The following is a 25,314-nucleotide window of genomic DNA, read 5'->3' as shown; positions in this document are numbered from 1 at the left end:
TCCAAAAAATTGTGAGTAATAGTTGCATAGACACCAAAAGTATCCTGTCCCTTTAAGAGGAGCTGCAGTCTGTGATTGAAAGGGCAGTGTGTATATGAGTCAGGGGGTTTAGAGCCAGCTGTGTGTGAGTGTGTGCAGTCTGGTAGGACGTGGGGGAGCAGAGCAACCACACCAGCTACCGTCCCATCAGACTGCAGTCCTAAACGTGCAGTCTGTGGCAGAGCTTTTCTCTCTTTCTTTATACGTCTCTCGACTATCTTCTTTCTGTCATCTCTTATCATTTTCTAGTCTTGGAGGAAAAACCAGGCTTATTCTTTGGGACTTATTTGGGATCTAGACCCCCCCAACCCCCCCAGTGGTCCATCTCTGTGTGGGACCACAGTGCGCTGCTGTTGTTACTAGTAGCGGATCCTGCCGTAACCACTGTCCACCCATGCTCCGCGTATTTATTCTCTGTGCCCAGAATGTGCTGACGCATGATGAGGACATTAGCGATACCTACTGCACCGTCACTTATGAAGGTAGGGGCCAGACCAGGATGAATGAGAGAGCAGTTTTCTGAAAAATGTGTTGTAGAGAATTTGCTAGAATACCAATTTCTTTTCTGCACAATCACAGTCATTCTCTTCTCTCACTGTCGTGTTGTCAGTCTTCCTACTTTGCACATTCCATCAATCAGGCTATTATTGTCAAAGCAGTTGCAGTCTCTCTGTCCCACTCTTGTGTATATTTCTGGGTGTCCAGTTGCACTTGGAATATGTGTGTATGAAAGAGTGCTGCAGATCTGCTCAGTGTTTTTAAGAGATGCTGTATCATCACAGTCTGGTTCAATGTGGGGCTCCTGGTTGCTTTACATTCAAAGCTTTTAGGGACCCATAATTCATCTGAGATGGATCTGATGGGACCCATAATTCATCTGAGATGGATCCCCCCCCCCCCCACACACCACACAGATGCACGAAGGAACTCAGTCTCCCTCAGGGTCAATACCCTCTGTGTTTCTTGGGAAATGCAGTTTGTTTGCTCAATAGAGGGTTTGTTGTTACTGAATCACGAGGCAACCATATACCAGTACAGACACAAGCAGAGATGGCAATGTTAAAGTGCAAACTTTTCGCAAGAGTTATGCGGTGAACCTCTTAATCGATTCACTAGAAACGGTGCTTTAGGCGTCTAACGTTGCATTAATGGTCCATATTCTCTCAGAGAGGACAAGAGACGAATCTACTTCATATGCTGATAATGGTAGCCTATATAGCTAAATGTTAAAATTTACTCCCTTAATATTTCTCTTGTGGCCTGAACATAGGCTATTGGAAAAAAACTAAATAAAGAGAAGAAACATAGGCTTTTTCGTGTTAAACAAATGTTTTCTTCTTCTTTTTAAAAAAAAGTCGGTGCTTGAAATAGGCCTAAAGCTTTTTCGTTGATGATTGCAGTGTTAATAATTTTAATTATAACCAGGCATTTAATTCATTGTATAATAAACCTGTTTTAAAAGAACAATTTTTAATGAGTAAGCTAGCCTAATCTTTTTTATCCTCGCAGTGCATCAGTTATGCCTATGCAGTGATGCGCTATGAAATTATTGCAGGGCAAATTAATTGTAGCTTAATTTTAATTTAATAATAAAAGTAACTTAATAATAATAATAATAATAATAATAGGTATAATAGGCTAATAAAAATACTTTAACAGGCCTATCTTAATTGAAAATGCCAAATTAGATATAGGCTTAACTAAAGTGTATACAATTATTTGATTCAGAAATTTCATGTTTGTGATATTTTTTTTCATTCATAATTTAAATTAATAGGCCTACCAATTAACTGGAAACAGGTGCAGTTAATTACTGTCATCAGTCACAAATTATATAAACAATAACAAAAAATAAAGGCTGATCTTTGTGAGGACACCCCGCACACCAAACGACTTTGAACACCGACGGAAACCACTGACTGAGCTCAAATGACATTCATAATCTGACAGAAGTGTTTCTCAGCTTCCCAGAATAAACCTGTTTGCACATGTAACTGAAAGTCTACATCAGAGTGGACGGCTGCCTACGCCCCTGTATGAGAGGATCAATATTTTGTGCCAAAGTTTTTTTTTTTTTTCAGCTAAATCAACTTATAGTTATTTCTGCATATTAAGCTAGTTGGAAAATGTATCTTAATGTAAAAACAAAACAAGCTTTAGGAGACAGGAAGATATGTGTTCAGGCTTCAGAAATCTGAGTCATGGCAGTAGGTGGTGCTCCTTGCCTGGAAATGTCAGCTAACAAGTAAGAACTCTACACAGAGACTGCAAAGACTCTTGAAGTACAGTATACTGACATAATAAAATAACTCTATATAATAACCAATGTTTGTAAGTGCATAGATGAGGGGATTTTAGTATTGTTGTAGGCAATTAAATCTAGTGCCATTAAATCTACACTATACACAATTACACTAATTGTCACAGGATGATTACACAAGTTTTTAAAATATAAAGTGATTTTATATTCCTTAATGTTTTATATTCCAATTAAAAGGTTATAAAGAAAAGAGAAATGATGAGAGAGAAGAACAAGTTGCAGGAAATGTTTAAATTTCCTCTTGAGTTATGGGCTGGGTCAAATGGAGAGGAAAGTGTGGTCCACAGTAAGTTTGGCTCTGAAAGTTCCTACTAGACATTCTCTGTGTACACATGTAAGAAGTGCTTGCAAGTGAAGATTGTGATAACATTTAGCAGTTTGAACCCTTTATAAAGGACGCAAACAGAAATTGATTTTTAGGATTGAGGTGGACATTTACAGCTCCCGATACATTCCATTTTGGACATCACACTCATCTTAAGCTTTGGACCTAAAGATCACAAGACACGTTTATCTTCAGAGCATCCTTTGTTAGGGTCCTGCCGGGATCTCTCCTTCTTTTGTGGTCTAATGGTAGTTTGGCCTGCTTCTTGCTGGAGAGTTTGGGCATCAAGGCAGTATGTTGAGGTGTTTGTTACAGAGGGCGACCAATCTGAGAAATGTAGAAAAAGGGGAGAGGCATAGTGACCCACTTGCTAGCATCACTTTCAGAGGTAAGAGATGACATCAAAAATGTGATTGCCTGTCCAGCTCAGGGTGTGAAAAAGCAAGATCTTTCATGAAACTGGTGCGAATGTGAGGTGAAAATGCAGATTTCAGTCATTTAGACTGTCTGGTACATGAATGTTATTTATAGATAATTTTAATCTCAAACTAGTATAGCAAAATTGCATTTGTTTACTAACATTATTAGTTTACAAATGGAAAGAGGTCAAGTTAGCGGGACCTTTTTTTTCAGTCAGTCTGACATTGACTGTTGAAAGGGAGGAATGTAACAAATGTTTAGATCATTTTACTCTAGGACGGAATGTCATTTCAGATCAGTCATCAGTGCAAAATGCTATATCTAGAAGATTTCTGGATAGATCTGAGCTTGGTTCATTATTTTATTAGTTCTTGCATTAAATGAATGAATGTGATGGACGCTAGTTTTAGACTACCTCGTAAACTAAGTGGCAGTTCCTCTCATTGTTCCATGTTTCCTGTTCCAGCGCAGGGATGTACAGGAACATGCGTTCGTGAGCATGTGGGATTGATGAGCTTGATGTGTTTTTGTATTCCGAGTATCCATGGCAACAAAATCCTCTTCTTTCTTTAAACATTTTTCTATTTGATTGTCTAAATGTTCACAAAACAAGAATATATTTTAAGACAGAAATATTTAAAGTTAGTAAACAGTAGTTAATAAAGATGTTAATAAAGTTAAGAAAGATGAGGTTTGCTTTGAGTATGACTTTATTTTGCAGGATGCTGAGAGAAACAATGTAGTTCCTTCCATGTGTTATTTAGCACTTTGCACACTGCTTTGGAAAATATCAAGGAGAACAGAGATTTTCTTCTTTACAATTGGATACTTTTTTCTGGATACCAAACCCAAAGTATTGTTCGCGGTGCTACGTTGGTTATATAGTTGATTCATTCATTCATTTGCTCCAGTTTTATTTTAGAGTTATTAGCATAGCATTTGTTAATATTTTGAATTAGTTTTTTTTCCTCAATATATTTGATATAGTTTACATTTGTATTTACTTTTTTTTAGTAATTTTAGGTTTGTATTTTTATATTTCTATTTAGCTATCAGTTTCAGTTGTGGTGGCAAGGCAACCTTTCTTATTTCTGTGGAAAATTTTCATGTATTTTTTTTACATTTTATTTTATACCAATTTTATTACAATTAACAACCGTTTAGGATAACAATAACAGCACTGAGTTTGTTTTGAGTTTCATTTGTTTGTTCATCTGTTCATCCATACTTGATTAAATTTTGTTAAGTCAAGTCAAGTCACCTTTATTTATATAGTGCTTTAAACAAAAAAAGATTGTGTCAAAGCAACTGAGCAACATTTATTAGGAAAACAGTGTGTCAATAATGCAAAATGTCAGTTAAAGGCAGTACATCATTGAATTCAGTGATGTCATCATTCAGCTCAGTTCAGTTTAAATAGTGTCTGTGCAATCATTTGCAATCAAGTCACCGATATCGCTGTAAATGAAGTGTCCCCAACTAAGCAAGCCATAGGTGCCAGCGGCAAGGAACCTAACCTCCATCGGTGACAGAATGGAGAAAAAACCTTGGGAGAAACCAGGCTCAGTCGGAGTCCAGTTCTCCTCTGAGCAGATGAAACCAGCAGTTCAATTCCAGGCTGCAGCAAAGTCAGATTGTGCAGAAGAATCATCTGTTTCCTGTGGTCTTGTCCCGGTGGTCGTCTGAGACAAGGTCTTTACAGGGGATCTGTATCTGGGGCTCTAGTTGTCCTGGTCTCCACTGTCTTTCAGGGCTGTAGAGGTCCTTTCTAGGTGCTGATCCACAATCTGGTCTGGATACGTACTGGATCGAGGTGACTGCAGTGACCCTCTGATCTGGATACAGACTGGATCTGGTGGCTACGGTGACCTCGGAATAAGAGAGAAACAGACTAATATTAGCCTAGATGCCATTCTAATGATGTAGCAAGTACATTGTGTGTTATGGGAAGTGTTTCCGGTTCCAGTTTACCTAATTAATGCAGCCTAAAAATCCTTTAACAGATTTGGATATTAGATGCGTATTAATATGTTATGTGTATGCCAGGTTAAAAAGATAGGTCTTTAATCTAGATTTTTAGCTGCAAGAGTGTGTCTGCCTCCTGAACAATGTTAGGTAGGTTATTCCAAAGTTTAGGCGTTAAATAGGAAAAGGATCTGCATCCCGCAGTTGATTTTGATATTCTAGGTATTATCAAATTGCCAGAGTTTTGAGAACACAGTGGACATGTAGGACTATAATGTAAAATGAGCTTGTTCAAATACTGAGGTGCTAAACCATTCCGGGCTTTATAAGTAATAAGCAAGATTTTAAAATCTATACGTTGTTTGATAGGGAGCCAGTGCAGTGTTGACAGAACCGGGCTAATATGGTCATACTTCCTGGTTCTAGTAAGAACTCTAGCTTCTGCATTTTGGACTAGCTGTAGTTTGTTTATTAAGCATGCAGAACAACCACCCAATAAAGCATTACAATAATCTAACCATGAGGTCATAAACGCATGGATTAATATTACTGCGTTTGATATTGAGAGCATAGGCCATAATTTAGATATATTTTTGAGATGGAAAAATTCAGTTTTACAAATGCTAGAAACATGGCTTTCTAAGGAAGGATTGCTATCAAATAACACATCTAGGTTTCTAACTGATGAAGAAGAATTGACAGAGCAGCCATCAAGTCTAAAACAGCGTTCTAGGTTATTAAATGAAGAATTTTTAGGTGCTATAGTTCACACCTCTGTTTTTTTCAGAAGTAAGCAGTAATAGATTACTCATCATCCAATTTTTTATATCGACTATGCATTCCGTTAATGCGACGAGTGGGGCGGGGCCGAGAGCCGTGGGAACGGGGCGAGGCCGGCGGAGTGATTGAGAAATGAGCGACACCTGCTCGACCCACCGGTCTCGAGTCCCACGGAAGAGATGGAAGGATATAAAACAGGAGTGACAACAGTGAAGGACGAGAGAGGACCAGGCCTGGATTTTAGTTTGTGTTTTGGTTTTGTTTGTGCGCGGCAGTCGGCCGTGAGGGGCTGCCATGCTGTTTTATGTTTATTTTGATTATTAAAGTTTTATTTGATTGTCCGCCGGTTCCCGCCTCCTTCTTCCCGAAGATTATGAAGTTTGTACATCGTTACAGTTAGTTTTTCAAATTGGTATGTTTCATCGGGCTGCAAAGAAATATAGAGCTGAGTATCATCAGCATAACAGTGAAAGCTAACACCGTATTTCCTGATGATATCTTCCAAGGGTAACATGTAAACATGAAGAGTAACAGCCCTAGTACTGAGCCTTGAGGTACTCCATACTGCACTTGTGATCGATATGATACCTCTTCATTCATTGCTACGAATTGATGGTGGTCATATAAGTATGATTTAAACCATGCCAGTGCACTTCCATTAATTCCAACAAAGTTTTCTAGTCAATGCAAAAGAATGTTGTGGTCAATAGTGTTGATTACATTATTTATGTTTTTATGGAAAAATTATTTAAATCCCCTTATCTGTGCATTTTATGTGTTATCTTGACATGGAACAGTTGTGACTTTCCTCTAATCATTACTGATGGTCATCTCTTTTTCCACGTCTTTGTCATGTGAAAAGGCTTCCCCTCATTCTGACAAAAACTCTCTACACACTCTACTCTAGAGTCACTCTATCTACTCTATAAACAATGACACCAAACAACTGAAGGAAAATCAGGTGTTCTGGCCTTTATTCTGAGTGGAACAAGGATAGGTCACTGCATCAGGTCTTGTGATTGTGTCACATCTGGAGATCACCTGTTTTTCTTATTTGTTTTTCCATTTAGTTCCCGTAATTTGTTAGATATGCGTTTTGGGTTTAAGTTTCAGACAACTTTTATTTTACTTGTGATTAGTCTGATTCAGAGTGATCTTGTGGTTCCGTGTGTGTACACGTGTATCTTCTGTTGTATGTGAATGTTCGGGAGAGGGGATGAGACTGGAAGACATAAAATTAGCTGCAGTAAGTGTTTTTTCCTCAGGCATGGTATCAAATACCATTTCCATTTATAGACATCACAGATGCAAATTACCCTCCCAGTCCAACTGCCAGAGTCCTTAGTTTGAGTTCTGAGTAAGCAACAAGATATGCAGACAGTGCAAGAGAGAGAGAGATACATGATAATTTGATGGACTTTGTGCAGAAGGCAAGTGTTTTTAAAATGAAAGGTATTGACAGAGATGGGTGTGCTGTTAGCATTGCTGACAACCAACAGTTTTGTTTAGTTTGTTTTGTTAATGCTGACAATATGGCAAAACCTAAATTGTTTCAGTATCTGTATGCGACACACATCTAGTTTGTGTTGAATACAAATTGAATAGATGTATTTAGACCGGGCCTCCAGGATCTCAGTTTAGTTATTTTTAACTCATATTTATCAAAGCTACAGTTTCCTGACTATTTCTCAGATTGTATCCACCCGTGGACTCCAATCTGATGTGTTTTGAAATGCACACTGAATGAAGCCCAGGACTTTGAGGGCCATGGTTAAGAACATTCCATCCAGTTTCCGTAATATTTTGGTGGAGGATGTCATGGCATGCCAGTGTTTTCCTCATTCCTTTGTTGTCCTCTCCTGGCTTGTACAAAGGTTTTCAGGCTACAGGTCTATTTCAGGCAGGCAAAGAGGTTTTCCCACAAAGCCACTGAGCATGTATCTGCCACAGGAGCTTGTTTTTGCTTCATTCACTCCTCTTGAAATCTCCAATCAAAACACGAAGATAAACAGAGCTGTCTCCTGAAACGCTTTATAGCATGACAAACCAGTGGTGATTTAGAAGGTTACAATGGATACACCATGCATTCCATGGATACATACTATTGGTAGCTTACTTTTGTGTGTGTGTGACTACTGATTGTAGCAAAAGGTTTCAAAATATCTTGAAAAATGTTTGTCTGCTCATTAGATCAGCTATAAATTTTCCTTCATCAATATGGGCTCAAAGTCAAGCCAAATCAGTGTCCCTGTGGAAATCTTTCAGCTGTGTTTGTCAGGTGGAAGTTAGTACCCATTGTCCATCTTCCTCTCACTGAAAACATTTTCAGCATGGATTTACTGGAGGCCAGCCACTGCAGAATATTACATCAGATACATTGTCCTCATATGACCCTTTCTGATAATATGTTTTCCTGAACAAATTGTTTTCTTTTGTTTTGAAATAATTTTTTTGAATTTAAACAGTGACGCATTTGATTAAGTAAAGATTTATTTGCATCTAAATCAAGTTTTTGAATATATCAGGAATGCTCAGGAACGTAATTGTCATATAAGGATTGTGTATGTGATTAACATCAGTGGTGGATAAAGAATTTGAAAGCTACACTTAAGTAAAAGTATAGATATCTGACCAGGAAATAACTTTGGTAGAAGTTGAAGTCAATGTTTGGAATATACTTGGGTAAACATTTTGTGATATTTAAGTAAAAGTACAAGTAAATGCAAAATGGAAAAGGAGAAAATACATTTTAAAATTTTTTCTAAACACAGTTGTGAGATGTGTTCAGTTTTAACTCTTTTTTTCCATTTTATATCTTTGAGTTTGAGATAAAAGGCATTTCATCCAGGACTCTGAAAACATAAGAAAACATTTCTGGAATCGCATTTGAAGTGGCATTGGGATTCATTTAATCAGTTTAATGCAGCTCAGAGAGGACATGGAAGTATTATTAATGCATAAATAATGATTTGTTAAAAAAAAATGATATTCGAAATGATCTTAAACATACTTGATAACATAAAAATACTTGAAAAGTGAAGTCACTGTTAAAGAGTGAGTCATTAAGATTAAAATGATTAATTCAAACGGCTGATTCATTCAGGAAAGAAGCATTCATAATCAATCGTTCAACCGATTCATTCAAAAAGCTGAATCATTCAATAAGGAAAAACTCTCCTGTGTGTTGCCCACAGATGCAAAACATGTAGGTCACTTTATGCTAACTTTATTAAACTTTTATAAAATCAATATTACATTTGTTATCATGCTGATATCTGGAGTAAAAAAGGTGACTCTTAGTGTGATATGGATTAACTTTGTTAAATGTTATAAATATAAACGATATACAGAGGCATTTTTTGCCGCCTACAAATTAACCTTAGAATTCCTTGAATTTTGATTATTCTATTTGCCCCAATATTTGCCGATTTACAGTTTGAAAAAGTTGACGGTAGTTGCCGAAAGTCAGAGCCAGTCTGCAGATTTGAGTAGACAGATTGATTCCATAGAAAATTGTGTAGTGTACTGTGGTCACAAACTCCGATATTTTAGCTTCAGACTATGATTCTATCCAGTTGGAGGATATCAAACATGTTTGTGTAGGATTACTTGTGATTTAAAAATCTGTTCTGATTTTTAACTTGTTTGCACATGAGCGAAGGTGTTTTTTAGGAGGCTAACTTAAAGCGCCAGACCACTGATTCGTCAAAAATTGCAGTCTGAGTTCTTCAGACTTTATTTTGTAGTAAGTAACAAATATCCTTTGGGCAAATGTATCGGAGTAAAAGTGTAAATCTTAATTAGGAAATGTAGTGAAGTATTATTAATGTAACTTTATTACATTACACCACTGTGTAACATACGTACACTACTATACACTACCGCTACCACCACCATTGGTCAATTTAATGGATTGTTGCTGAATAAAAGTATTGATTTGTTTAAAAAAAAAAATCTTACTAAATCAAACTTTTAAATGATAGTGTTTTTTTTCTTTTCTTTTCTTGTGTTTGTAGGGACAAAAAAGAAGACCAAAGTCATCAAAAATAATGTCAATCCTGTCTGGAACGAGGTTGGTTAATTGCTACAGTAACACTTTATTTTAAGGACCTATTCTTACTATTAACTAGCTGCTTATAAGCATGCATATTACTAGTATATTGGATGTATATTAGTACTTATAAAGCACATATAACTGCCTTATTCTGCATGACCATATTTTAGATCCCTTAATCCAGCCCCATGCCAAAACTTAACAACCACCTTACTAACTATTAATAAGAAGCAAATAGAATCTAAACTGATAGTGAATGTGTTCCCTTTTCTAAAGTGTTACCATTGCTTTTTACATGCTACTCACAAATATTAATTAACCACTATTGTTACTATAATGAGATTTATAAACGTTTGCCAAGCCATTATTCTGTTCCCTTTCATCATTCCCTTCTCTTTCTCTCAGGGCTTTGAGTGGGACTTGAAGGGTGTTCCTTTAGAATCCGCAGCAGAGCTTCATGTTGTTGTCAAGGACCATGAAAAAATGGGGAGGAATAGGTAAGGTCTCTCAGTCTTTTATTCTCATTTTGTCTCTATTTTTCTTTCTGTTCATAAGAGGGTACAAATGTGTCCCTCAGAACATATATGAGGGACACAAATGTGTCCCTCATATTACGCAAAAGCAACTCCTCTGCCAACATGAAACAATTGCTCAACAATTCAGCTGGGAGAGCTGTAGAATTCAAAGAATGCCCCATTGTTTAAAAGACTAGTAGCATTAGTGTGGACCGTGTTAGGCCGTTAAAATGTTAGGCCTCTTATCAAGGCTGCATTTAATTAGTAAAAATACAGTAATAACAGTAATATTGTGAAATATTATTACAATTTATATATTCAAGAAACATTGCTTATTTTTTTTAACAGTGTTGAAAACGTTGTGCTGCTTAATATGATTGTGGAAACTGTGGAGCATTTGGCAGAACAGCATTTATTTGAAATAGAAATCTTTTGTAACATTATAAACTTTTAGACTTTTGATCCCTTAAAGCATTCTTGATAAAAGTATTAATTCCTTCAAAAAAAGCCCTACTGACTCCAAACGGTTAAACAGTAGTTTGTGTCTCAGCATGCACTTACTAGGGTTTCCAGTCTATTGTAGCCTTTAAAACATGGAGACAAATCAAATATTTTAATATAAGCATCTTTTCCTCGTTGTGTTTCTAAAAACGTGTAGTGAAGTCTGCATTTTTGTAGTGGACAATTTATTTTACAAAACCCAATATGTTTTAAAGGACTAAGTCAGAACTTAAATAAAAAACTCAATAATCTACATGCCAAAACATCGATCTGTTATAGCATTATTTTATTATTTGCGTTTGGTCTGTTTGGTCCTTGAGTAAACAAACGAAAACCTTACAGAGATGAAAATAGTCAATGAATGCAATATAAACATAACACATTTGAATACTGGGTGAAACATTATCAGTATAATAAAGGAATAAATTAATAGGAGAGGAGGGCAAGAAAAGGAAGGAAGAGGGGAATGCCCACAGGAAGTGAGTCAGGGTGGTATAGCATGTCTCCTCTTTCCTTTCAAACCTTATCTGAGCCTAAGAATGAAACAGAAGAACAGCAATTTTTAGAAAAACATTCAAAAATCTGTCATTCAGGGTCAGATGCATAGTCATGTGTCACAACTGTTAAGCTTAGTAACGGTTTGTCTGTTTATTTTTATTTCTTGGCATTATCCTAATCTTAAAATAGCATGACAGTTGTGTAATAGTCCTTTGTGTATCTTTACAGGTTTTTGGGGGAGTGTCGGGTCGCTCTTCGAGATGTGCTCAACTCTCCCCACCTAGCTGCTACTTTCACTGTGTCCCTGGTGGACACCAAAAGGAACAGCACAGGGGTGCGTTTCTCTGTTCGTCACTGTTTTCAATGACTTAAACGTCTATCAAATTTACTTTCACGCTAACTGACTGAACAACATACAGCTTGGACCTTTCCTGTTGGTGGCAACATCCCACCTTCATGTCTACTACACTCTGAGCATCCCCTATCCGTACAGAAAAGAATATTTTCCATCATAAATTCACGTCATCCCTGTCCCACATGTGATTTAAGAAGAAATACTACAAGGCTAGGTCTTATACAATAGAGTGCCACTTTCTGGCATTGTGTGTCAGAGTATATTTGCGTGTAGGTTGATGTTGAGTGATTCGGAGCAAAAAGAAGGAGAGGGAAAGGTGGAGTTGGTTTTCTTAGCTCCTTTTCATCCGTGTGCTCTTGAAATAGCTGATTCCGGAAATAATTTCAGGAAAGTACATTATAAGGTATCACCCTGACGCCGGTCTAATCTCAAAAACAACTCCTGCATGCAGCTTTTCTTTCCCACCCTTCCCAAAACAGTTACATCTTCATTTAGAACTTTGATAATAATTTCAGAATTAATCAAGTATTTCTTTTAAGTAATTTGACATTTAGCAGATACACAAACATAAAACTCTATTAATGAACAAAGAGGGGAAAAGGGAAAAGAACAAGGAGACTTGCAAAAGAGCAGCATGATGAGGTGCTTAACACCTTCAGAGTTAAATAAGGTAAAGCTACAAAAATAGAGATCAAATACACAGTAAACGGTGCTATTGTGAAATATTATAATTATATATAATATATTAATATTACATTGTAAAATGTCATTTATTACTGTAATGCCAACATGACCCTTCAGAATTCCTTCTGATATGCTGATTTGCAGCTCAGGAAACATTTCTTATTATTATAAGTGTTGAAAAACAACTGTGCAAATAGCAAATATATGTTTTTGGAAGTAGATTTTTGTTGCAGATTTTTACATTGTTGTTGCATCATTGCAAATCTTGTGCTCTTTCCTTCAGTCTCCAATCTGTGTTCCGTCTTCCAGGCCACAGTAACCCTGCAGGTTTCCTACATCCCTCCTCCAGGGATGGCTCCCATCTTCCAGCCTCCTCCACAGCCAGAGGCCCAGCACACCCCAGTGGAGCTGGACACAGTTACAGGTCAGTCTGCTAGCACAGAAAATACAGTAGCTCCCATTCATACAAACATGTACTGTGAGATCCCTGTTAAAGTATGCCTAAATTTGATTTCACCAATACAGTAGTTGTCAACTGAGGGCTGCATCAATTTGATTACACATTTGTGTGATGTGATTCATCTGACTTGTGCATACATGTAGTTTTCTCACTGGACACTATGGGCGAGGAGGACACTGAGAGCATGATGATGATGGAGGTGGTGGAGGAGCCTGAACCTGTTCCAGGGCCCCAGGGTCAGGACACTGGGGCCCCTACAGCACCACCTAAAAAGGCTCCACCAAACTTTAACCATGGCCTTAAGAAAAAGAAACGCAACAGCAACAAGTCCCCCCTGTCAGACAAACCACAGGACCTCCAGGTGTGTATGTGTGTGTATTTGTGTGTGTGTGTGTGTGTGTGTGAAACCACAGTTTGCTTTGTCATATCATATGCCATCTTATTTCCTCAAATAATTTTTTTTGTATATCTCCGTCAGTCAGTTATTATGCTGCAACAAAAATGTCTTGAATATAAGATGTAATAAGATGATTAATAGTGGTTAATTTTTATTTATCTGTATTAAACGTCAAACCTTTTCCACTGGATCCCCTTGAATGCTCATGCTATACGTCTGCTTTTAAAAGAGTGCCACCTTGTGGCAATACAAAGTAGGTGAAGTAAGTCAAAAATGTATTTTGGCTTCAAATTGGTTTATTTGCCCCAGACAGGACAATGTATTCTACATGTTAATTAAACAAATGTCTGAGCACTGTTTTTTAGAACAGATCCAAGTATAACGAAAAGTTTATTTTGGATTTGAAGAAAATACATAAAGTATACTTAAAGTACTGTATATTTAAGCCATTGGTTCTCATCTCAGCCGGATGATTTGTGGAGAAAAATGCTGAATGATAAATAAATAAATAATAAGATCCAACTAACAAAACAATCTATAATTTTACAGAAAAATAAATACCTTTATGAGGAAGAAGAAAATGCTTCTTTTTATTTTATTTTTGATGTTAAAAGCTGTGCATCTAATCAAACACTTGGTATAAATAAATTTTACATTTGGTAGAGGCTTGCTGAATTAGGCAGATTCCAGCATGAAGATGACATGTCCTTGATGATTTATATCAAATTTAATAATAATAATAATAATAAGAAGAACAATAATAGAAACGTTTATATAGATGGATAATAGGTGGTTATATCCAAAGATGCTTTAATTTCCTATTTAATAATGTCATCATCAATGACTGTAATTCTAGAAACATTAATTCAGTGTATGTTAAATCTAGGTACGGCTGCGCATCATTGAGGGAAGACAGCTCCCTGGTGTCAACATTAAACCAGTTGTCAAGGTCACAGTTGCAGAACAGACAAAGAGAACACGCATCAAGAAGGGCAATAATCCATTTTTTGATGAGGTCGCTTTTTTCTTACTGGGGGAATAAAAAATATATAAATGAATGTATATACACAATAAATTTAATTGTACGCATATATTCTTGACTTTCAGACTTTCTTTCTAAACTTCTTTGAGAAACCATCAGATCTTTTTGATGAGCCTATATTTATAACCGTAAGTTATATTATTATCATAATGAATGTAGTTGATGTTGTTGTTCTCATTTAACACAATCCTTCAGTTGTCTTTATCTTCTCTATGCCCCTTCCAAGGTATTCGACTCCAAGTCACTACGGAAAGACTCTGTCATTGGAGAATTCAAGGTAGATTTGCTCATATTTCTTATTTTTCTTCGCTCATTGTCTGCGTTTGGTGGTTTCTTCTAATTTCCAATGAGTTCCAGAATTTCTTTAACACAGGCATGTGTCTGTGCTAATGATAGTGCTGATATTGTTTCATTGTTCTGTCTTTCAGCTGGATGTTGGCATGGTGTATTCTGAACACCGTAAGTACCTCATAGTCATAATGTGATATTAATTGCTCTTTTCAAAAGCACCAGTTTGATTGCGTCTCAGAACAAACTAAACTCTAGACCTGGACAATGTTTTGAGTCTTAAATATCAGTTTTGAAATTCAATTAAGCTTGTTGCCTCTTAAATTGAAGCTAAAAAGCCCCACAGTGCTTTATATTTAAAATTATTTTTTCTGTTCCACTGCAAAGGACATGCTATTCTCAGGAAATGGTTGTTGCTGGCAGACCCTGATGATCTTTCTGCAGGGGCTAGAGGTTATTTAAAGGTCAGCATGTTTGTGCTGTCTGCAGGTGATGAACCTCCGGTAAGTGAGAGATGGATCGTGCATGATTCGGCATTAAAAATAATACAAATAATAAAATCAAACCTGATTGCATTGTTTTCTCTTTTGAAAACACCAATGCTGTGTGTCAGATGGATAAGAAAGAGGGCCTGGAAGAAAAGGAGGATATAGAGAGCAACCTGTTGAGACCAGCTGGTCTTACCCTGACAGGAGCCACGTTTACCCTCAAAGTGTACAGGGCAGAAGACCTGCCTCAGAGTGAGTATCAAACACGTTGGTGTGTAGATGTGTGTGTTCTCTGATTCATCTCTGAATCTGCTCTTTCCCCGGATAGTGGATGATGCTCTTATGGATGGTTTCAAACAGTTCTTTGGTTTTGAAACTAATCGAAAGAACCTGGTGGATCCATTCGTGGAGGTCAACTTTGCAGGAAAAACGGTACTTCTGTTTCTGTAATTGGTTTAATCATGAGGTATTCATTAAGTTGCTGAAGTGGAACTGACATTATATTCATATATCTTTAGATCAGTAGCAAGATTCTGGAGAAAAATGCCAACCCTCAGTGGAACCAGAGCCTCACGCTGCCCATCAGGGTAAAGGACATACACTCACCTCACAGAGCAACATAACACGTCCTTCATTAGATCTATTAAAAGTCTGTTTTTCTCTCCAGTTCCCATCCATGTGTGAAAAGATGAGGTTACGGATTTTAGATTGGTGAGTTAAAATTATCTTCCTTGTGTGTATATATATATATATATATATATATATATATATATATATATATATAAACTAGCCACCATATATTAATATGGATTTCTTAATTTCTGACAAAAATGTGTTAGTTTATATGCCTTCTCATTCTTATTCTCTTAGGGATCGTGCTAGCCACAATGATGTTATTAGCACTACACACTTATGTATTTCCAAAATCTCAGCCCCTGGAGGAGAAATTGAAGGTAGGCTGTGTTTTGTAGAGTGCAAATTGTTAGTTTAAGGCTGTTGTCATTGTTTTGCTTTACAGCTTTTGTACTCTCTATACCAGTGCTTCTCAACCTTTTTAACTCCAGGGTTCACAACAAATGCATTTCAGAATTCTAGAAATTTTCAGAGCCAGATGTCCTTTGGGGTTCCCAGTCTTTTCTTACCAATATTTTTTTAATTACTTTTCCAGTCAGTTTCCTAAATAAGGATTTTAAAAAATAGTTTTTATGCACAATTTCTACCTTATAAAATATTTTAGAGCATGGCGTAACTGGAACAGTGTATATTCATTATAAAAATGTCCATAGAGTTTAAAGACTTAATTAATTTTCATGACTTTGTGCAATCCCATTTTTGGCATTAGGCTACCTCATCAAGGTTTTTGCAGGACTCTATGAACCCTGGTTCTTGAAAGATGAAAGGGGGTTCATCTGTTGAGGGGGTACATTTTTTGTTTTATTTTCATGCTTATTTTAAATAATTTGTAAGTCATCTTGACATCCCTTTGGAAGTTTGTTGAGGCCCCCTAGTGGCCCCAGCCTCTTGGTTGAGAACCACTGCTCTACTATTTAAAGAATTTATGACGAAGTGCATTATTTCTGCACAACTAAAAACATTAAGTGAAAGCGAAGTGGTGTGATGTGGGGACAAGCATGGTGTCCCATACTCAGAATTGGTGATCAGAATCTGCATTTATCCCTTCCAAGTGTACACACATCAGTGAGAAGTTGGGGGATCGGTACCTTGCTCAAGGGCACCTCAGTCGTAGTATTAAGCGTGGAAGAGAGCACTGGTCATTCACTCCCCCAATCTACAATCCCTGCTGGGACAGACACTCAAACCCGTGATCTTTAGGTTATAAATCTGACTCTCTAAAGTCTAACCATTAAGCCATGACTGCCTAAATATAACTGCTGAACAATGGTAGAATGTCAGTTCCCAGAGCAAAAGCTTATTACAGTCAGTCCTTCCCAAAACTTGCATCAGTGGTTGAGCCAGAATTTTACATGTCTATTCTCTCAATCAAACAGCAGTGTTTGTGTCACAAAGATTGCTACACTCTTTGGGCAGTTAAACCACTTTAAGTAATTCATTTTAGTCTCTATTTATTTACATTGTTAAACGATCATGTTGGTTCAATATTGTGCTGGTTGCAGTGTGACACTAATTCTTGTTTGCTTGCTGATTTGATGTCTTGATTTTGCATATTGGTAATGAACTGGATGTGAATTGAAACTAGAAAAAGAAATGAACACTGCTTTTAGGGGAATTTTGTAAGAAATTGGCTTGTGTGTTTTAATCTCAATTGGAGGCAAGGATGACAAACGACTTTTTTTTACTACTATGTTGTCAAGGAAACATGACAAATCAAGATAATTATGTGGCTTGGTTGGCAAAATTGTGTAGTATTGTTGCAATGCATTGGTTTCACCATCTTTTGTGAGCTGCATATAGTGAGTTTGGTGTGCAAATCTAACTCTTCACCTGGTGCAGACGAGATTAATAGAGACCTGTGCATGAGCATAAGCTATTTTTCACTTCTTTTATCCTTATTGTGTCTCAAAATTGTTATTTCTCTATGCACTCAGATGAGTTTCCTCCCAGGACCTTTCAGGTCACCAGTATGTGTCTATCTCAGTTTGTGCGGTACCCTTCCTGTAGATCACACCTGTCAGGTTTAGACTGATATTGGGCTGTAGTATTTTGTTGCATATAGCTTTGTTCTGCTGGCCTTTAGAGAAGTTGTTTTCCACGACTAAATGGAACTGTATTTGCCACTGAATCTATGTCAAGAAGCAATGTGTCAATATGGCCATTCATTTACATGTACAATTTCCCATGTATTTTTACTGCTCAAAGCTAGAGGTGACCACTGTCTGTCTAAATCTGGCTCTTCTCCATTTTATGTCAATAAGTGGATGACAATATAGGCTTTCTTCCAACCTTTGGACCTTGCTACATCAACATGTATGGGAGCCCCCGAGAGTTCACAGCCTTCTCAGACCCACATGAGGCACTAAACATTGGAAAGGTGAGATTTACTATTATTTTACTATATATATATATATATATATATATATATATATATATATATATATATATGTTTAAAAATGTTTAAATGTGTGTGTGTGTGTGTTTGTGTGTGTGTGTGTGTGCATAAACAATTGATACAGAGTTTCTTAGAGCTTGTTTAACACATTTTTATATTAACGTGTTATATAATAATTTTTATATTAAATATTTCATATTTATTTTTTAATGATTCTAAAGCATTTTAATGTATTCGTTTTCTCAATATAATGTTTTTGTGTAAACAACTGTTAATATTAATATATTCATATTTTTTATGTTTCGAAACACCAAAATTGTTCCACGTATTCTAGTTTTCTTTTACTTATTTTAGTATGCTTACGTTTTTTTTTCTTATTTTTATTTCTTATATTTTTATTTTTATCTTAATTCTACTTCGTTTCTTTTTGTTTGTTTTATGCTGTTGTAACTTCTAAATTCAAAAATGCTGTAATGATAAAAAAATATTTTATTATAAATCTTTAATTTCTTTTTTGCATAATCAACTTTTTTATTCACTTTTTTATGCTTTTAAACATCTTAATGGTTTTACTGAATTACAGTTTTCTTTTTTTGTATAAATAAATATACTTATTTTAATTTGAAATCTTGTTTACATATTCCTCAAATCTAACTTAGAAATACCTAGGAAAGTGGCATAGCATACCCAGGGTCCCCATTATCTGATATTTGTCTGTACTTATAGATGACTTCAAACTCTTAGTTAATTTAGTTTGATTATTTTGTATTTTTTTGATTATTGTATTGTATTTAGTTTGATTATTGATTTGTATTTTAACTATTTTAGGAATGAAGTTATGATGAGTGTGTGTGTTTTGACACAGGGAGAGGGTGTGGCCTATCGTGGACGTGTGCTGTTGGAGGTCATCACAAAGCTGTCTCATCAGGTGGAGCAAAAGGTTGAAGACATACACCCTGATGAACTGCTGGTGGTAGAGGTGAGATCACAGCTATTCTGGCTGGGTTTGGCACCAGACGTGGGATCATGTGACACAGGATAAATCAGTTAATAGAAGTGAAGGACCTCTGTTGTGTTGTGTCATACAGAAATTCATGCGGAAGAGGAAGTACTCCCTGTTTGCTGCATTCTACTCAGCCACGCTTCTTCAAGATGTGGATGATGCAGTTCAGTTTGAAGTCAGTATTGGCAACTATGGCAACAAGTTTGACAACACCTATCTGCCCTTGGCCTCCACCACTCAGTTCAGCAGGGCCGTGTTTGATGGTGAGAAACCACCAGAGATTTATACCTATACATACATACTGTAAATCACACCTATAACCCATACATATTGTAATGCAACACGTAATATATATATATATATACATACATACATATGTGGTGAATAAGTATTGACATTTGTTGTTCTTTTAACAGAAACACCTGAACATTTTTTTAATGTAATTTTACTTATAAACAATAGGTGACTATACATAACAGATTGTCAGTAAAAATGTGTTATATTACTCCTATTGTTTTACTAAATATCCTCTAGAGTAATCTGAATCCTTGAAATACTAATATTTTTAATCTGGTACTTTTAATTGGTAATATATTAACTTAAAAAAATGTAGGGTCAGTATGTTTTTTATTTTATTTTATTTCTTTACTTATCCAGCAAGAACGCATTTCATTTTAAAGTTTTATAAATTTCAAAACTTTTATGTTGTAAAAAAATAATATTTCAAATAAATGCTGTTCTTTTAAACATCCTATTCATCAAAAAAATCCTGAATCCTGAAAAATGTATCACTGTTTCCACAAAAATATATACCGGCACAACTCTCTACAACATTGATAATAATAAGAAATGTTTCTTAAGCACTAAATCGGCATATAAGAATGATTTGAGTGATTCTTAAGGATCACGTGACACTGAACACTGGACTAATGGTTGCTTGGTCTTACCACTATAGAAAAAAAAATTACATTATAATATATGTTAATATAGAAAACAGTACATTTAAATTTAAATTATAATTGTATTTTTACTGTTTTTATTCTATTTTTGATCAAATATAGCCTACCAATTTGAAAAAAACGAAATACTGATGCTTTGTATTACATCAAATGTATAAATACATCAAATGCATTTCGTTTTAAATTGTTATTTAGATCTCAACACCTACTCACAAGCCAATGAGTGCTACTCAAGTATCTAACACGACTTCCACTGTTTTACATGGTTATTTAGGCTGCCATTACTACTACCTGCCATGGGGAAATGTGAAACCTGTGGTGGTCTTGTCTTCAGAGTGGGAGGATATCACTCTTCGCATAGAGGCCCTAAACATGCTGCTCAGCATAGTCGACCGATTGGTGAGGAACATTTAACAAATGTCTCCAATCAACGCTTCTAAATATATCAAAGCACAATCAGTTGTAATTGTATTTCCTAATATCCTTTTTACTGTTCATAATAGGAGTCAAACCTTGAGCAGGTACAGTTGATGCTCAAAGCAAGTAGCGATGAACAGGAAGTGGAGCAGAAGGTTATCCAGCTGCTTGATGATGTCATAGCCGACTGCAGGTTCTGATGTGCTTTAGTGTTTTGTAAGGCTGTATCACTTTCACTATGTCAAACTAAAGCACCTCTTTGTGTGTATGTGCTGTAGTGAGGAGCTTCCTGAGTTGGATAAATGGCCTTGTGTGACTGCGCTGGATAAAGCTCTGAGGAATCTGCGCAAGTTTAACATGCAGCAGATAGTGCAGGCGGCACTGGCGCTCAAACACGGACCAGAGACCGAGCTGAGTGCAGTGTTGGAGCAGGCAGAGGACTGGATCCAGAGACTTCGCCACCTTTCTGAGGAGGTGAAAGAGATGGGGCCTTAATGTCTAAAGCTCTGCTTCCACCTGGTATTAAGATGCGTTTACGGTGACTCAATCACAAGTGGTCAGCTGGTCTTAAAGGGATAGTTTACCCAAAATTAAAAATTCTGTCATCATTTGCTCACCTTCAAGTTGTTCCAAACCTGTATGAATTTCTTTCTACTGTTGAACAAAATATTTAAATGTTTTGAAGAAAATAAACAAAGAGTTTATGGTAACCTTTGACTTCCATAGTATTTTTTTTCTTCATACTGTGGAAGTCAGTGGCTACCATCAACTGTTTGGTTACTGTTAGGTTAGTAGGCGGGGTCTTTTGTGCATTCGTCGAATCTACACTACGAAAACAGTGCTGTCAATTGCGTTTTTGACTGCTTCTGGAATTGGTCAATAATGGACAAGCTCAAAACCCTTTAGATCCCATTCGTATTTAGTGTTCTCCACTTGTGATTGGTACAGTGAAAATGTATCTTTACACCAGTTGTAAACATGGTCTAAATTACCTACAGTCTTTTTATTTTTTTGTGCTACTTACACATGGTTCAAATAGTGACTCCATAAATAATAAAAAAATGTTTTAACCTTTCTTTATTTCAGCCCCAGAACAGTTTGCCAGATATAATAATCTGGATGCTTCAGGGAGACAGACGAGTGGCCTACCACAGAATCCCTGCCCATCAAGTTCTCTTTTCCCATGGTTATTGCGGAAAGCATTGTGGCCAACTTCAGACGGTTTTCATGAAGGTAAACACAATATTTGGAGGCAAAGCTACAGTACAAATGATGAATGGAACTGCAGGGGCATGGATAAATCACTCTATCTCTGTGTGTAATGTTGTGCCCAGAATCCACAGGAAGATGGGGGATATAGTAAGATCCCAGCTCAGCTCAGGGTCAAGGTGTGGTTCGGACTGACTGCTGATGTCAAATCCTTTAACCAGTTTGCAGAGGGCAAACTCTCTGTGTTTGCAGAAACGGTGAGTTTGCAACTACCTCAAATTGCAAATTTAACACTGCCGTCAAATATTAGAATTAGTTTTGTTTCTTCATCTATTGCCACCTTTGCTGTGGACTTTTAGTTAATAATGTCTCTTAAAATACATTTCACACAATCACTAATTACTCATTTGTCTATTAACAATGTCCAACAGTGTATATACTACTTATTGATATAGAAATCAATTTCACAATAATAATAAAAACTGAAATTTTATTGCACTTTTTTTAAGATGATCATTGTTTTAAATGTGCAGTAAATAATATTTTTATGATACATATAGTAAAACTTTTCAATCTCAGATTTTTAAAAAAAATCTATTATAAATCATGTTAATTTTATATGAAAGATTAGTATTTGCTGCTCTTTTAAACCTATTCATTAAAGAATTTTGAACATCACAGTTTCCACAAAACTTCCGCTTACAATATTGATATTAGCAATATTGCAACAAATTTTTAGCAACAAATAAGAATATTATAATAATTTTTGAAGGGTCATGTGACATTTATGACTGGACTAATGACATAATAAATTCATTCTTGCCTTCAAAAGGAATAACGTTTTTTTTTTTTTTACTGTATTTTTAAATAATTGCAGCATTGGTGAACATAAGAGACGTCTTTAAAAAATCAAGTGTGATTTATTTATATTTCATATTCAGTATGAAAACCAGACTAAATTGGCTCTGGTGGGGAACTGGGGTACGACGGGTTTGACATACCCCAAGTTCAGTGACTTGACTGGCAGAATCAAACTGCCAAAAGAGTGCTTCAAACCCCCTCCAGGATGGAGCTGGACAGGAGACTGGTACGTCAGCCCAGAGAAAACGTGAGTACTGTCTTATCATTAACCGTGATATCTACATCATTGAATGCCCTTTGAGACTGCATTACATGGATTTGACTTTATGCCCACAATGCCCAGATTGCTGTATGATGCTGATGCAGGTCATATAAGCTTTTTAGAAGAGGTGTTTGAAAATCAAATGCGTTTGCCAGGAGGACAGTGGATTGGCATGTCGGAAGGGTACACAGATGTGGTTAGTGTGTAGTTGTATCATTACAAAACTGTACCTTTAGCTCTTTTTAGGTGAAGTAAGAGTTATTAGTTTTAATCAGTTGGCAGGAACTGAACTTTTTGTTCTTTATGTGTCCACTTGGGGGCAGAATGGAGAAAAGGCCATTCCTAAAGATGAGATTGAGTGTCCCCCCGGCTGGGTGTGGGAGGATATTGAGTGGAGTGAGGATCTGAAGCGTGCAGTGGATGATCAAGGTATGGAAACTTTGAGTCTTCTTCTGCTCTTCATTGTTTTGTACATTGAGAAGATTTGCAAAAGGAATGTGTCTTTACAATAAATCTTCTTCTATCTGTAGGGTGGGAATATGGAGTAACCCTCCCCCCAGACCGCCGACCAAAGTCCTGGGTTCCATCTGAGAAGATGTACCACACCAACCGCCGGAGACGTTGGATCAGACTCCGTCGTAGAGATATGCAGAAAATGGAGGCACTCAGAAAAGTACATCATTAGTCATTAGCGAAGTGTTGCCGCTCGATTTGTTTTCAGTCAGAGAAATAACAAAGTTTCATATAGAGAGCGATAAACAAAAGAAGAATCTTGGTCCAGGCTTCATTTTGTTCTCTATGAATTGAGGGGGTTTCTGGTAAAGCTCAGGGTGGCGTGACACTGTGAGCTCTGTGTAGTCTCAGGAGGTCTTTCCCTGTCCCTGAACGCATCTGGTGAGAGGACACCTAATAAATCATGCCATCTGAGAATAATCTGAAATCAGTCCCACACCTCTTATCCACTTTGCAGGAAAACCTGGGTCCAACTATAAAGTCCGGCCACAAATGTGCCTAATGTTCATCATCTGTGTGAGGGTGTGTAACAGAGAGAGAGATAAAGAGTTCTTGTTTCATTCTGTGAAAGTCTTTATCCAAATAAGCAAAAACGTTTGAGTAAAACACACTTTGATAATAAAGATCTAAAAATACATTTTTTAAATCACTGTTTCTGATAATACTAATAATAATGATGTTAGACTGAAGAAAATTAACATATTTGCATTCCGGAGTCTGGAGAGAGAATGGCGCTGCATGGGCCTCATTCATAAAACACGTGTTAAATCATTCGTAAATCCATTCTTACATACATTTACAGAATAGATTTAAGAACCATTTAGACACACATTTGTTCTTCTCATGTTTGAGGCTCAGCGTGTTTATATTTGGTTCTGTGCAAGAAACAAGTAGGGCTGCTAAAAATTTGTAGATAAATAAGTGGAAAAAGTGTGTGAGGAGTGATTGGGTAAAAAGGTGGTTAAGATTATATATTTAAGTTATTAATTTAGCAGTTTCCATTAATATACTTATTAAAAGATGTTAACATTTAACAGGGATGAATGAAGTCAGTTGCACTTGTAGTTGACATGCGTTCACATTAACCTTATCCTAATTTTAAGCAGTTTTGTCCTCATTTAAAGCATCTATCCATTTATCGTTTTATAATTTGATAACTATTTTGCGAAATGTTCTGCTTGAAAATTGTACTTTTAAATAAATAATATTAATAATAATTGGACCACATAGATATTTGATTAAATGCAATAGTATATATTTTTAAGTGGCCATATACTTTTTAGAGTCACAGTGAGATAAATCAGTTGTCCTCATGGTGGCACCCTTCAAGCATGGATTTAAAAACATTTGTCTAGTTGTACCTCCCATCTTTCTACTCTATTAGATAACTCTAATTCCTTACTAATTCTTTCTTCACTATCACTAACCTAAAGATCCTGATGTCTGCCATTTGTCTTTAAAAAAATTTTTTATTGCATTGTGCACCACTGGTTAGGATCCAGATACAGAACATGCATATGAGAATAATAATTTAATATAATCAAGTGCAGTTTTATACATTTGTCTTTTTCTGTGTGCTCACTCTTCTACAGCAGCGTCCGGACGAGTCGGAGCGCGAGGGCTGGGAATATGCCTCTTTATTTGGCTGGAAGTTTCACCTTAAGCAGAAGAAGACTGACTCCTTCCGTCGCCGGCGCTGGAGATACCGTATGGAGCCATTAGAAAAGACGGGGCCGGCGGCCATCTTTTCCTTGGAGTGTTCGCTGGTAATGAGGGTTGACTATTTGAGTGATGTGGAGCTGAAATTGGGTTGAAAAGAAAGAGAGACAGTAATGGAAGGAAAGGAAAGTGGTCGGGGAGAATCAGATGAAGGTGAGATGCAATTAGGACAAGGCCAAGGCGAGAATGGGTGTGGAGGGCTTTGAGCTTGG

General features: G+C 36.5%; 1 protein-coding gene across 5 annotated transcripts in view; it reads left to right on the top strand.

The window, feature by feature from the left end:
* Positions 1 to 207: 207 nt before the first annotated feature.
* The window catches only part of LOC132103994 (dysferlin-like), a 70,333-nt gene continuing 45,226 nt past the window's right edge, over positions 208 to 25,314 (top strand). For 2 of the 5 annotated variants that reach the window (XM_059509154.1, XM_059509129.1), the window contains exons 1-29: positions 2,663 to 3,072; positions 9,866 to 9,921; positions 10,309 to 10,400; positions 11,646 to 11,751; positions 12,766 to 12,880; positions 13,060 to 13,277; positions 14,200 to 14,328; positions 14,421 to 14,483; positions 14,582 to 14,632; positions 14,784 to 14,814; positions 15,031 to 15,146; positions 15,257 to 15,383; positions 15,460 to 15,563; positions 15,650 to 15,718; positions 15,799 to 15,842; positions 16,002 to 16,084; positions 18,026 to 18,141; positions 19,025 to 19,138; positions 19,248 to 19,425; positions 20,396 to 20,520; positions 20,625 to 20,731; positions 20,817 to 21,012; positions 21,625 to 21,771; positions 21,873 to 22,004; positions 22,689 to 22,855; positions 22,952 to 23,066; positions 23,194 to 23,299; positions 23,401 to 23,543; positions 24,976 to 25,149. In XM_059509154.1, coding sequence (XP_059365137.1) covers positions 2,979 to 3,072; positions 9,866 to 9,921; positions 10,309 to 10,400; positions 11,646 to 11,751; positions 12,766 to 12,880; positions 13,060 to 13,277; positions 14,200 to 14,328; positions 14,421 to 14,483; positions 14,582 to 14,632; positions 14,784 to 14,814; positions 15,031 to 15,146; positions 15,257 to 15,383; positions 15,460 to 15,563; positions 15,650 to 15,718; positions 15,799 to 15,842; positions 16,002 to 16,084; positions 18,026 to 18,141; positions 19,025 to 19,138; positions 19,248 to 19,425; positions 20,396 to 20,520; positions 20,625 to 20,731; positions 20,817 to 21,012; positions 21,625 to 21,771; positions 21,873 to 22,004; positions 22,689 to 22,855; positions 22,952 to 23,066; positions 23,194 to 23,299; positions 23,401 to 23,543; positions 24,976 to 25,149 — 3,318 coding nt within the window. In that variant the 5' untranslated portion in view covers positions 2,663 to 2,978. Of the gene's footprint in view, positions 522 to 2,662; positions 3,073 to 9,865; positions 9,922 to 10,308; positions 10,401 to 11,645; positions 11,752 to 12,765; positions 12,881 to 13,059; positions 13,278 to 14,199; positions 14,329 to 14,420; positions 14,484 to 14,581; positions 14,633 to 14,783; positions 14,815 to 15,030; positions 15,147 to 15,256; positions 15,384 to 15,459; positions 15,564 to 15,649; positions 15,719 to 15,798; positions 15,843 to 16,001; positions 16,085 to 18,025; positions 18,142 to 19,024; positions 19,139 to 19,247; positions 19,426 to 20,395; positions 20,521 to 20,624; positions 20,732 to 20,816; positions 21,013 to 21,624; positions 21,772 to 21,872; positions 22,005 to 22,688; positions 22,856 to 22,951; positions 23,067 to 23,193; positions 23,300 to 23,400; positions 23,544 to 24,975; positions 25,150 to 25,314 lie in introns of those variants that run through there. The other 3 variants (XM_059509165.1, XM_059509145.1, XM_059509136.1) reach the window with 3 other exon arrangements.

This window comes from Carassius carassius, chromosome 2 (genome assembly GCF_963082965.1).
Source record: "Carassius carassius chromosome 2, fCarCar2.1, whole genome shotgun sequence".
NCBI classification, from domain to species: domain Eukaryota; kingdom Metazoa; phylum Chordata; class Actinopteri; order Cypriniformes; family Cyprinidae; genus Carassius; species Carassius carassius.
The sequence above is the reverse complement of the archived record's forward strand: the minus strand, read 5'-3'. Positions and strand labels throughout refer to the sequence as shown.